The following is a 12815-nucleotide window of genomic DNA, read 5'->3' as shown; positions in this document are numbered from 1 at the left end:
AAGCAAGTGCAAATTAACACCTTCCCATGTAAGGATGTGTGAGTGGATGCAGTGAAGTTTTTGCAGGATAACTTCCTGGGAAGGAGGGGCCTGGCTCCTTGGAGAGGAACTGGGCAGAGCAAAGGTGGGGGCTGGGGGAGGGAGAACGAATGCTGCATGAGATGGGCCAATTGGATTGCGACACCAGAAGAGGAGGTTGGCAAAGCTGCGAGCAGGAAAGGAAGTTCCAGGAGGCTCCTTTCTGTCCCTTGTCAGCATGTTGGGGGCCACTAAGAGATAAAGATCACTGTACAAGGGAGACATTATTGGAGTGTCAGTTTCTCTCCCATCCCACCCACCCAATTCACCTCAGTACTGGAGAGAAGGCTTCTACTTTGTAACGAACAGGTCTCTAAAACTGAGCACCAGCCATGTGCACCATGGCTACAGGGAGCCTGACATCTGCTAGGACAGTCCTTACTCTTGAGGCCTGTATACTCATTGCACAGCTGAGGACACAGAGAACAAGGAAGGAAGACTCCTGCCAAGGTCTGCACCAGAAACTGGGGATGCTAGGGATGGGAGCCCCATCAGCATGACTTCTCAGTCTGATGGAGTGGCTCCTGGAGCTCAGGATCCCCCTTTATTCTCCTCTGCCCACTCCTTCCATGCACACCTCATTTCCAAGCAAGAACCAATTTGTGCTGACTCTTGAGTGTATCTGGCCTTCAACCAGAGGCAATGGTGCCTCCCATTCAAATGTTGAGGGACATTTCTGGTTGTGACAGCTCCAGGGTGGGTGGAGGGAAGGCAGCACAAGGATGCTACTCTGCCTCCTGGAAAGCACAGAAAGGAGGTCTGCACTCAGCAGGTCAGCCAGGCCAAGCAGGATTGCCCTTCCGGATGTGAGCTGGGAGCACTTCCTGATAGAAGCATGTGCCCAGGCCCCTCTAGTCTTAGCCTGGGTGGACATGGACACCGACCTGCTTCCAGAGGAGTATAGCCCCCTTCCAGATGTGAATAGGGAGCCTGCTACAAATTTTGTACTAACTCTCTTCCAGACAGACGTACATGGGCCCCTCTGACAAAAGTCTTCTCCTTGACCAGATTCAACTCAGACCCCTCTGAACTCTCTTCAACTGGGTCTACTTGCCTGGACTTCCATCTCTCTAAATCATCCCGTTATAGCAAGGATCATTCTGAGTTAGTTTAGCCAGAATCTCAGTCCTCCATATCTGTTTGATTACCCCTGGTGTCTGATCAGGTCCTTAGCCTCCACCACCCTCTGGGTGGTGTCTGATCTCTCCAGCCCCTTCAGCTATAAGCCTGTTAGGTCAGTTTAGTAAGAACTCCCTCATCCCTTGGGTTCCTTCTTGGTAATTTTCCATTCATCAACCCCCACCCTACTCCTTAGCTAGAAACTCCCCTTTTCCCCTCTGTATTCGGGCTTGAGTCCAGTTTCTCCTCCTCACCATAAGACTCCATTGCTGTGGTTCCTACACCCTTGAATAAATGTCCCACCCTTGAATAAATTCCACTCTACTGTGCTTTGACAAGTGTCACTGAAGAACTTTTTCTTTAGCATCTTCAGATGGAGATAGAGAGGCCTCTGGGCTCATTTCCTATCAGACACCAAGCAAGAGAAGGCAACTCCTTGACAGGTACCTAAACCCCTCAGCAGGGCAAGTGAGCGCACATTGGAGGCGGGGACTGTGGGCAGGGCAGGACAGTGGGAGGGAGGAGGCGGAGCCTGCTTTTTCTAGGGCATCTGTCACCTGCCTCCTGCCCAGGGGCATTGCCCCAGCCCTACCCTGCCAGTGTGCATGGCAGTGTGAAGCTGGGGCCCACTCCCCAGAACCTCCGGAGCACGTCAAGGAGATTTCAAGACCTATGTCACTGGCCTCCCGGAACCCAGAACATGGCAGATGGGGTGCAGGCCAGCCCCAAAGGGTTCAGGAAGAAGGTGCTGGTTAGATGGTCCTCTGGGTGGAAGGACCCAAGCCTTGGGGCCTCTTCTCCATTAAGACACTCCAGGTAGGTGCCTGTTGCCCCAGGATGGAGAGGGCCAGGGATCGGGGGTTGTGCCGGGTCCTAGGGTCCATTTCTCCTGAAAGGAGAGCTCTGAGTCTGTGAGTGCTGGGTTGATGAATGTCATTGCATTTTCAGCCCTAGAAGGGCCTTGGGGACCTTGAATCCTGCAAACACTTGAGGCCCAGAAAGGCTAAAGGATCTGTCTGTGGTCACTCAACATTTTGGAAGCAGAGCCAACACTAGAATCCAGGAACCCAGGTCTTTTGGCTCTGGGTTCAAGACCCAGCTTCCAGGATAGGTCACATGACTCCGGGTCCCAGAACTCCCCAGAGTATGAAGGGGAGGGGTTCTGATCTGAGACAGTAGCTCCCTGGCTTGGAAGCTGTTGGGTGGAGGGAAGCTGGTCTCGGCGCTTCCTGGTGTGATCCTTCAGGGTGGGCAGGTGAAGTGTTAATCACAGAGCTGGGTGGCAGCTACTGGAGCATTGAGGAGCAGCCCGGGTGATGCCAGTGGTGGGGCCCAGAACTGCAGGATGGTGCAGGGTGAAGACTCAGACTCAGTTTCCTCTCTCAGGTCCAGCGTGGGTGTGAAGAAGTTCTTGGCCATCGCCATCCTGGCCAGCAGTGGTGAGCATAGCTCTGGGACACCCCCCAGCACCCCAGCCTCCCTCCTGTGATCCTGGGCACCTGCATTATTGCCCCACTGGCCAGGCAGTTCCTTCCTCTCTCTGGGCCTCCACTTCCCAGGCATGCTTCATCCTCTCCTCTGGGGCTGTTTACTCCTCAGCCACCTGTAAACACGCCAGGGGCCTTGGCATTTATGAGCCTTGAGGGAGCAGGGTGCATTGCTAAGCAAGCATCGTAAAGTGGCAATGTTGGCAAGTGTTTGTGTACTTAAGCGTGTGTATGTGTCTGCAAGAGTTAATGAGGTTGTACACTGCAGCTAGATGCAAATAAGTATGTTGTTTGGGTGTGTCAGAACATATGGGAATGTCTGTGTGTGCAACGCATGTCCATAAAATATGTGTCAGGGTTGACACTGAATGTGTGAGCCTGTCTGTGTATCTGTGTGAGTGTGCATTAATTGTGGTATGTGTCTCCAGAATGTGAGTGTGAATGTAAGGCACACAATTCTGCACAAGGGTGGGTGTGGGTTTGTGGGCTCCTTTCCAAGGGGCGGTGGTCCAGTCATCACGGGTCAGGGTCAGCTGCCCCCTGGGATTGTCAAGTGAAGCTCCTGAGACAACCCTGACTCCACCAAGTACCCTGATGTTCCCTCAGCAGCTCCTCGGTGTGTGGAAAGTTGCCTGAACCTCTCGCAGGCCTTTCACATCATTGTTAAATAGCACCTGAACACAGCCTGGACTGTGGAGAAGTAAATCCCAGAAACAAATATGAGGTTTAATGTGGCTGCCCATGAGGAAGGGTTATTTGCATCTGAGCACAGTGACCTATCAGTTATAAAACTACTGCTGTGTCCAGCCCAAGAGCCCGCAGCTGGGCTGACTCCAGGTTGGGTGTCTTTCGGAGTGTGCATGTGGATGTGACCTCGGCTCAGGCCACTGATTCTCCCCTGGGCACCAAGCGTGTGAGCACACTTGTGATGCGTGAGAATATGAGTGTGTGCAGGTGTGTGAAGTGTGTGAGTGTATAAGATGTCTGTGTGAGCACAAGGGTGTCCATTAGTATACAGTGTGAAGCAGGTCTGTGTAAGAGAGGCTGTGAGCATGCGCCTCCCCTCTGTGTGACCTGGTAAGCTCCTACTCTTCTTTTGCTTTGTGGAAGCTGACAGTCAGGGAGTCTGGGGCCTGGAGCCACCATGCCCCCCATAACCTCTACACAACAGATGGGGAGATGGGGACCCTGCATGGAGGAGGTGGTGGCCAGGGCCTCACCCCTCAGGTGCCTCCTCAAGGTGCTGCAGGCGAGGTGCTCTCTGCACATTCATGCTGGCCCTTAAACCTCTGAGGGACCCTGTAAGGGGGATTCATTCTCTTCAGTCCTCAGATCTTGGAACTGAAGTGAAGTTCGCCAGGAACTTGGATAAACCCATTTTCCAGCCCAATCCTGGGTGGATCCCAAGCAACTTCACACTCAGTTTTCTTCCAGAGGACTCAGTAAGAGGGTGGGGCAGGGAGAAGCCCCGTCACCTGCTCTCTGCAACAGGCCTTTCAGGCCAGCCCCTGTCTGCATCCAGAAGGGCTAAGGACTACCGGAGCCAGTGCCCTCCCTCTCGGCCCTGAATCCCAGCCTAGGACCTTAGCCTCCACCTTCCGAGGTGCTAAGCCATTCTCCTCAGAGCCATCTTTTACTTTTCCCTTGTCCTTCCTCTTCCTCTTCTTTGCTCTTTGTTCTCTGAATGACGGAAACCACAGAGCCAAACCCAGGAGGACTCTGGGGGAGCAGGATTCCCAACCTCTACACCCTAAAGGTCAGACAGGCTTGACCCAGGGCCCCACCAACCCCTGAGAGGGGGCACTGTGGTGACTGCAAGGACCTGGGATGTGCCAGGCTCAAGCCAAGCACTGGCCCGCAGGTCTCTCCCGGTCCAAACGGTCATTCCTGTTGTACAGATGGGGAAATGATGCCCCAAGGAGCTGTAGTTTTTGATTCTAGTCTGCCTGACTCCAAAGTCTGAGCTCTTCCAAGTTGGTTGAGGTGGTGATGGTTCTCCATCACTAGAAGTTTTGGACAACCATATCTCAAGAAGCAAGTGTAGGGCTGGGGATTTAGCTCAGTGGTTTCGCCGCCTGCTGTGCAAGCGCAAGGACCTGAGTTCAATCCCCGGTACCAAAAAAAAAAAAAAAAAAAAAAGAAGCAAGTGTAGCCCCTGGGGTCTACCCAGCCTCCAGTTTCTGAAATCCTCAACCTCCTCTCTCTGAGAACATTTCCTGCTTCATGCAGTGGGGCAGAGTGGGGAACATGAAGGGAGCAGGAGGCAGGCACTGAGCCAGGCACTTAACTCTGGGTGCAGCTGAAGGAGTCCGAGGGTAGAGACTGCAGGTAGGGCCTGCACTACATGCTGGTGAGCATCTCAGCTTTGGGGTGATAAACCCAGGTTCCATCCTGGGCTCTACCACTTCTGGTCTGTATGACCCAGGCAAGCTTTCATCTTTCTGGGCCTTAATTTTCTCATCCATAAATGGAGATAGAATGACTCTCCTGCTGGTGTGTAGGGTGGCTTCACCCAGGAAAGGACTTTGGGCACTAGGACCATACATCCCTGCACTGGGTGGGCCTGGTGAGCACCAGGAAGTGGATTTGACTGATATAGGAAGTGCCCTTACACTATTGCTCCCTCTGTGCATCCATTAGTGTGTGTATGTACATGTGCATGAATATGCGTATGTGTGCTTCTTCCAACCACCAGCCAGTCTGAGCCAGCAATAGGAAACTTTTTCTGAGTTTTCCCAGGATTAAACTGAGATGTACCAACTCCAGGTTTGGGATGCGGACCCCAACTCCCATTGGGGACAGAGACAGGGGTCAGGAAAGGAGTGTAAGGACACTTTAGCTTCTAACCACATGAGGTATTTGCAAAGCCCCTCCAGTGTGTGAGGCATGTGGGCAGCCCCTCTTTAGGGACCGTGTTCAGATGGCCCCCAGCTCATGATGGCTTGACTTGAATGGTTTTTTGACTTTATGATGGTGAAAAATAACACACATTCATTAGACACCATATTTTGAATTTTGAATTAGTATATTTCCCCAGGCTAGTGATACATAGACTAGCATGGTGGGTTTATCAGGATGTGCCATCATAAGCAGAGGAGCATTTGTACAGCCAAGTGGTACAGGATGTGGGTGAGGAATCCTCACTGCCTGGGTCCTGATTCTGTCTCCACTGCTCTTTGACAACTTGACCTTGGGCAAGTTAAAAATCGCTCCAGCCTCAGTCTCCCTGTCTGTAAAATGAGATGACTACTTGTAGAGCTGCAGTGAGCACTCCAAGAGTGGTGTATGGAAGAGTTCAGCACAGTGCCTGGAACGTGCTCTCAGCTGGAATGAACATGCTGGTTCCTCAGGAAAATAAGGTGTAATGCAGGATGTTGGTAATGCATCATCTTTGAGACCTTACAGATTTCCTCTCTCTTTTGCTCTCTGCCACTACCCTCCCTCTCCTGCTTTCCCCCTTTCCTGCCCTTTCCCCTGGCCCTGGGCAGGGGGAGGACAGTTGTGGGTAGGGCTTACACAACCGTTCGGTTCCCTTGCAGTTCTGTCTACTGCCCATGGCAGCCTGTTCAACCTCAAGTCCATGGTGGAGGCCATCACGGGCAGAGGTGCCATCCTGTCCTTCGTGGGCTACGGCTGCTACTGTGGGCTGGGGGGACGCGGCCAGCCCAAGGATGAAGTGGACTGGTAGGTGCTGGTGCTCTGGGCTCTTGTCGTGGATCAGGGGGACAGCTGAAGGTCCATGTTGGCCTCCATGTTTGTGAGGACAAAGGAAGCCCTCTCCCAAAGGACAGGGCCTATTTAATGTTAGCGGTGAGGATCTTGACTTTTGACCATGTCTTCCCCACCTGGCTTGGAGGCTTTCTGTTTTCCTCCTCCAAAGTCTCGGGCATAGAAGTGCATGGAACCTTTGATGGGTCCTCAAATGCATAAAGGAGCAACAGTCACACAGCTGATCTCTAAAAGGTGAGGACCATGACACTTGCTCCATTGGACTGAATACTCTGGAGGGCAGGGTTGTGCTTTCTCTGCCAGCCTGGAAGCTCTCCACGCCACGGCTTCTACTCCCATTACAATAGTCAGTACCGAGTCTGGCATCACTGGGGACTTAATAAATGCATGCTAACCATTGACTTCACTCCTCTAGAGGTGACAGGGACAGCCACTCTGCACCTACTGCCCGTCCCCACTCCTGGTAATGCCCACTGACCTTCCAGACCATATCCCTCCCTGGACACCAGGCATAGCCAGGTGGAGCCTCTCCATACAGAACCCAAGCCCTGCCTCCCACTCTGACCTCATTTCTGCACCCCCTAATGCACCCCATACCCCAGCAGCTGTATGCTAGGCTCCAGCTGGGGAAGGTAGGGACTCTGAGGATAGGATGATGAGGTGATAGTAAGGACAAGATCCCAGGACACCAGTCCCAGCTGTGTTTGGCTGTGTGACCTCAGGCGAGCAACTGCCCCTCTCTGGGCTACAGTCTAAAGGTCTGACCCGTGAGGGACAGGACAGATGATCTGAGCTCTCTGCTGGGAGGAGGGATAGACCAGCTGGCTACACCTGCCTGCTCACCCCTGCCCACTCCCAGGTGCTGTCATGCCCACGACTGCTGCTACCAGAAGCTCTTTGACCAGGGCTGCCGCCCCTATGTGGACCACTATGACTATGTGATCGAGAATGACACTGTGATTGTCTGCAGTGAGTCACCCCCTCAACACTCGTCTCACCCTGTGTTGTGCCCCATTGCATTGGGATTTCAGGCAAACAATGAAAAATATTTGGTATAAGTGTGTTCCAAATATTGCATGGGACAAGCTGACACTAAAAATTAAATGTCAGTCTAAAATTAGCATTAGCATAAAATTAAGAATTAGCACAAGCAAGCATTTGGTATTAGAACTAATAAGCACAAGTACAAATTAGTAGAAGTACTACTTTCTGCCACTCAATCCCTCCCTCCAGGGTGGAGGGTTTTGACCCTGGGACTGAAGTGGGGAGGCCTGGGAGAAGAGAAAGAGTAAAGTTATTGGCAGAGGTGGAACTTTGGTTTTCTGGGTGACTTAGATAAACCTTCCCCTTTCCAGGCCTCTGTGCAACTATACAATGCCTATGTTGGACTTCAGTGGTTTCTCAATTTTAGCCTGCACTAGAGCCACTGCAGGATTTGTTACAACAAACTGAGGGACCCCATCTGGAGCAGCTAGCCCCACAGCCTGGGATAGGGCCACATTCTGAGGGCCCCTAGGCTCTCAAGGTCTGGGCCCCCATCCCCCTGCATCCTGGTGTGGCTGCTGCCCCATCGGTCAAAGCCTTGCACCCTTCCCATCCCCAGGTGAGCTCAACAAGACAGAGTGTGATAAGCAGACATGCGAGTGTGACAAAAGCGTGGCTCTGTGCCTCAAGAACCGGGTATACAGGGAGGAGTACCGTGGCTACCTCAACATCTACTGCAAGGGCCCCATGCCCAACTGTAGCATCTATGACCCACCCCCAGAGGAGGTCACCTGTGGATATGGCTCCTCAGCAGCTCCTGCCCTGCCCCAGCACCTCTGAGGTCAGAGAGCCAAGAGGGAGGAGGGTCTGGCTGGGGTACCAGATGGATGGAGCATATGCAGGTGGGCCAGGTCTGAGCCCAGTGCTGCCCTGCTGCCCCCTCCCCAGAGTCCTACAGAGACCCTACCAGCTCTTCCAGCTCAGCCCTGGAGTGGGGCCTTCCTCCTACCGCTAGTTCTGGCCTTGGTAGGAAGCACATGGCTTGTTGGGGTCTCTCCAGAGTGTGGAAGGCAAGACCTGAGAAGGAAGAATGGGCTCCATTGCTGGTCCCAGCCCGATTCCAAAGTCTTTGAGACCTAGCCTCTTCAGGCCACCAGGAAACCTGGCTCAGGATGGTACATCTCTCCCTCAGGGGCTTTTGGCACATTAGAGCCTATTAACAGAGCAGGTGGCTGCTCCCCCACCGTCATGGAGGTGGCTCAGCACTCCCACCCCAGCACCAAACAGATGTCCCAGTCCTGAAGTCCAAGAGCTTCTGTGCAGGCTCCTGGGCACCAAGTCCCTGTGCCAGTGACACTGGCCTGAGTACACAGAACTAGGGTGGGGGTGGATGGAATACACCCCAATATGCACAGCTCTTCTCCCTGACCTCTGACCCATGCACACAAGAGATGCACCCTGCCCTGCCCACATACTGCTCTGAGGAGCACCCTAAGCACCCCCCAGCACAGAGAGTGGCAGGGCCAGCCCTCCTAGCTGCACTGAAGCAGCCAGGCCAGGACAGAGGACACTGACCCTCTGCAGTGCAGGGAGAGGCCAGGAGTCTGCAATCCTGTCCATGAGAATAGGCTGAGGGTGAGACCCACTCAGTGAAGAGGAACAAAAAGGGAAAAGGAAAAGGAAAAGGGTCAGGGCAGGAGGCTGGAGGACCTTTGCAGAAGCCAGTAGAGAGAGGGCAATGTGGTTAAGAGGGAAGTGGGCAGAAAAGGCACAGTGCAGGATGGAGGCACCTGGGGTGCCGGCAGAGGTGAGGGACCTGGCTCCACAGCTCGCCTGCCCCATTGTCCCCAGTGCTGTTTCTCCAGGTCTCTGTCCCTGGCTGGCCTCGACTTCCACGTGGAGTCAGGGATGCCACACAGCCAACCCTGTCTCCCATCTTCTTCTGCCTTCATCTGTGTCCATCCCGAGGACCCAGAGAAGCTACCCCCTGCCTGGACACTGAGAAGAGCTGCCAGGAAGTTCGGTCTGCTCAGGCGGTATCCCATGGGCCACTGTCACTGGGGAAGAGAGCCAAACCCAGATGGAGGTGGAAGCAGGGAGAGACATCGGCAAAGACAGCAGAACGTGCCAGAAGCCTCCCCATGCCATGCAGAAGCTCCTAGAACAGCAGCCCTGGGACTGAGGAGTCACTGTGACTAGGAGGGGCCCTTCCAGGGCCAGTTCCTCCAGCTGTGTTGTGACCCGACCTGCCCAGTCACAGGATCTCTCATCTGCCCTCTCAGGAGTCTGCCCAGCAAGCCTCCTCCTTCTCCCTCTGAGCCAGGACAGGGTGGGATGAACAGGATACTCCAGCCTCCTGTGGCCCCAGGGCCATGGACTGTCCGCCTGGGCAAAGCTTCCTCTTCTGAAGGTCCACACCTGATAAGGGAGGAGACTGCAGCTATGGGGTCCCTCCCCCCTTTCCCCACCCCAGATCTCCCAGATGCTGCAGCCCCTGAGAATCTCCACAGGACTTGGCACCCCCTCCTCAAATTAATAAAGGCCTTTTGCCTCAATTCACGCTCTGGGCCTTCCTTGGCCAGGGTCTGGAGGGCACAGGGATCAATCACTCCAAGGTCATCAGAGCTGGGAAAGGCAGGTGCTCTGGCATATCTGGCCCCTCCCAGCCCCTGCCAGGGGGTGAAGCTGCCCTGCTCCAGAAAAAAGAGGCAAAGGCTAGAAAGGGGCGCCAAGGCCAAGGGCATCAGGCCTGTGGTCCCACCATGGGACAATGATAACAAGGCCAGGCTGTGGGCTTCCCAGGTGTCCATCTCTACAGGGCTCTCTTTTATGCTGAACAACTGAGGCTCGGGGAAGGAAAGGAGCTGGCCCAAAGCCCTACAGGCCTTAAGCTGGGCTCTGAATCCCAAGTGTCTGACTTGAAACCACCCTCCCTGTGCCTCCCTAATGATGACAGGCAGCTGGGCCCCAAGAAAGAGTCACTAAGGTCCTGGATGGCAGCCAGTCTCCTTTCTCTCTGCAGCTGTTATCCCTTGTCCTGTCCGTGACCTGGGACCACGCCTCTGGCCTGAAGGGTTGCAGGTGTAATGACAGTGAGGAGGAAAGGGGGTGGTGAGAGGCAGTGGGCTGGAAGGGGAGATGGACTCGGAGCTCACGACCTTCCCATGGCACTGCACGGTGTGGAGAGCACAGACAGACACCCCAAGTCCATGTGGTGGTCCCCAAGGTGCCCCGGAGGTGATCAGAGTAGGGCTGGGGTGGTATCTTCGGTCTCCCTGAGGGTGTGGGAGAAGCAGGGGTCACATTCTTCGGGGAGGCTCCTGGCTCCTACAGTCTGAGGGTTTCCTTCCTAGAACTTCCTTCTGGTCATTCTTTCCCAGTTGGTGAGGTTTTCCACACTGAGGATTAAGGAAGGGGCTGTCCTTGCTCCTCGCTGGCCTGGGGCTCCCATCCTTCCCTGAGCTAGGTCCATCCCTGTTCTTCACTTCCCTAGAGACTCATCCTTTCTTCTTTTTCCCCTCTTCATAGCTTTGGAACCTTCCTTTTTAAAACCAATTCTTTTCTAGAATTTGGGCGACACCTAGTGGACATTAGAGGTCACCACCAGTGCTACGCTCCACACCTTAACCCTGGGCTCTGAAAAGACCCTGCCCCAGGCAGACAATGCCCAGCAGAAACAAGGAAATCATCAGCGTCACCTCTACCATCTTGTTATTACCACCAACAGCTCTCACAAAGAGCAGGCCTTGAAGCACCGAGCAGACTGGGTGGCACTCGAAGCTCAGCTACTCACACACAGGCTGTGTGGCCCTGGGCAAGTCACAGCTCCCCCCGAGCCTCAGTTTACCACCTTCTGTACAGTGTGGTTAATACTGAGGTGCATATGAGAGGTCTGGGGATTGAGTGAGGTCAGGGATGAGAATGTCCCTGGCATGGAGGACAGAAGCTTTAAGTCAGAGATGGGGACTGGCTCAGGCGCGGGGCTGAAGGGCCTCAGGGTCGGGCTGGCCAATAGGAGCAGGCAAGAGGAGCTGTTGGTGGGAGTGGATCCCTGTGACCTTCTCCCCAAAACAGAAACTTGGCAGAATCAAAGCTGCAGCTTAGCAAGAAACTTGGCTTCCTGTACGTGGGTGTGAGGGGGAAAGATGAGGAACAGGAGAAGGAAGAGGAGGAGGAGGAGGAGGAGGAGGAGGAGGAGGAGAGGAGGGACAGAGAAAGCAGGTTCTGAGGGCGCTTATTGTCCCCAAGCCATAGCTGGGCTCCTGGCGCACTACCTGAGCCGATCCTCAACGGCATCCTGAAGCCACCTCTGCCCAGCCTTGACCGTGACTGTGGAGAGGCAGCCTTTTCCGCCCCAGAGGCTGCCACAGCCACACTGCCCTCGGCTCCCCCAACTGTGCCTTTCTAACATGCAGATAATGCCACCAACTACGACAAATAAAGTTCTGGAGGAAAAGCACCAAGGCTTCCAGCACCAGGAGGCAGGTGTGTACAGCAAGATAGATAGATAGATGCAGAGAGATAGACAGGTAGAGAGATGGAGAAAAAGGCAATATATGGTGCTGACAATGGCCAACCTGCTGGGACATCCTGCCTGGGCAGGGGTCTGGGATCCCAGGATTTCAGGGCCAAGAGGAAAAAGAAAGCAGGATGAATTGAGCATGTGTATGTCCTACACTGTGCTCAGAGCTTTGTGTATGTCATCTCATGGCATCCTCCTAGCAGCCCTCTGAAGTGGGGGCTATTCATAACTTTGTTTATAAAATGAAGACACTAAGGCCCAGAGACGTTAAGTCTATTTCTCAAGGTCATTCAGGATTTGAATCCAACTCCTAAGTCTTAACCTTAGAAAGATTCTGGTTCAACATCCTACTCCCAAGCAAGGAGTCGAGAGATTCAGAATCAGAAGATGGGCTTTGCCTTGCAGCCCACCACACACTAGTGGGCCACTTGTCACAAAGCCCTAGTCCTCACTGGCTCTCCATTTTCATCAGGGAAAATGGGCATAAATGATGCCTGAGATACCTCTAATGGTCAATATGACAATGGGCCAGAAAGCACCCTCGGAAGGGGGACCAGTACGCGAATATCAGTGTTCACTGCAATGAGAAAGCTGAGGCCCAGAGAGAAGAGGAAGCTTGTGTGAGATCCTTCTCACCACAGCTGTCTTCACAGGAGATTGGTCCTTCTCTCCAGCTGCACCAGCCCTGTCCGGCCCCAGCACCGGCCAGAACCAGAATCGAGGCTCCCTCTTGCAGTGCTGAACCCTGGGGCAGCCTCCTAGTTCTCCCTCTCCTGGGTCTCTCCTGTTCTGGGTTTCTTCTGGAACAAACTTGCAAAGAGGAGCCCAAAGGGAAAGTCGGATGGCACTGGGTTCAAACACTTGCTCTGCAGTGTGCTAGCTGTGTGGCCCGGGCA

At 53.9% G+C, this 12815-nt stretch overlaps 1 protein-coding gene across 1 annotated transcript; it reads left to right on the top strand.

The window, feature by feature from the left end:
* The first annotated feature begins 1792 nt into the window (after positions 1–1792).
* Positions 1793–9929, top strand: Pla2g2f (phospholipase A2 group IIF). The gene is made up of 5 exons (XM_004851065.2): positions 1793–2013; positions 2584–2636; positions 6224–6368; positions 7273–7382; positions 8017–9929. Exons 1-5 carry the CDS (start codon positions 1898–1900, stop codon positions 8235–8237), a joined length of 645 nt encoding a protein of 214 aa, XP_004851122.1. The 5' UTR covers positions 1793–1897; the 3' UTR covers positions 8238–9929.
* Positions 9930–12815: the final 2886 nt, after the last annotated feature.

This window comes from Heterocephalus glaber, unplaced genomic scaffold (genome assembly GCF_053883595.1).
Source record: "Heterocephalus glaber isolate CG9 unplaced genomic scaffold, H.glaber_assembly_v1.0 deba00001452, whole genome shotgun sequence".
Lineage (NCBI taxonomy): Eukaryota > Metazoa > Chordata > Mammalia > Rodentia > Bathyergidae > Heterocephalus > Heterocephalus glaber.
Note: the sequence above shows the minus strand (reverse complement) of the source record. Positions and strands in the feature narration are given on the sequence as shown.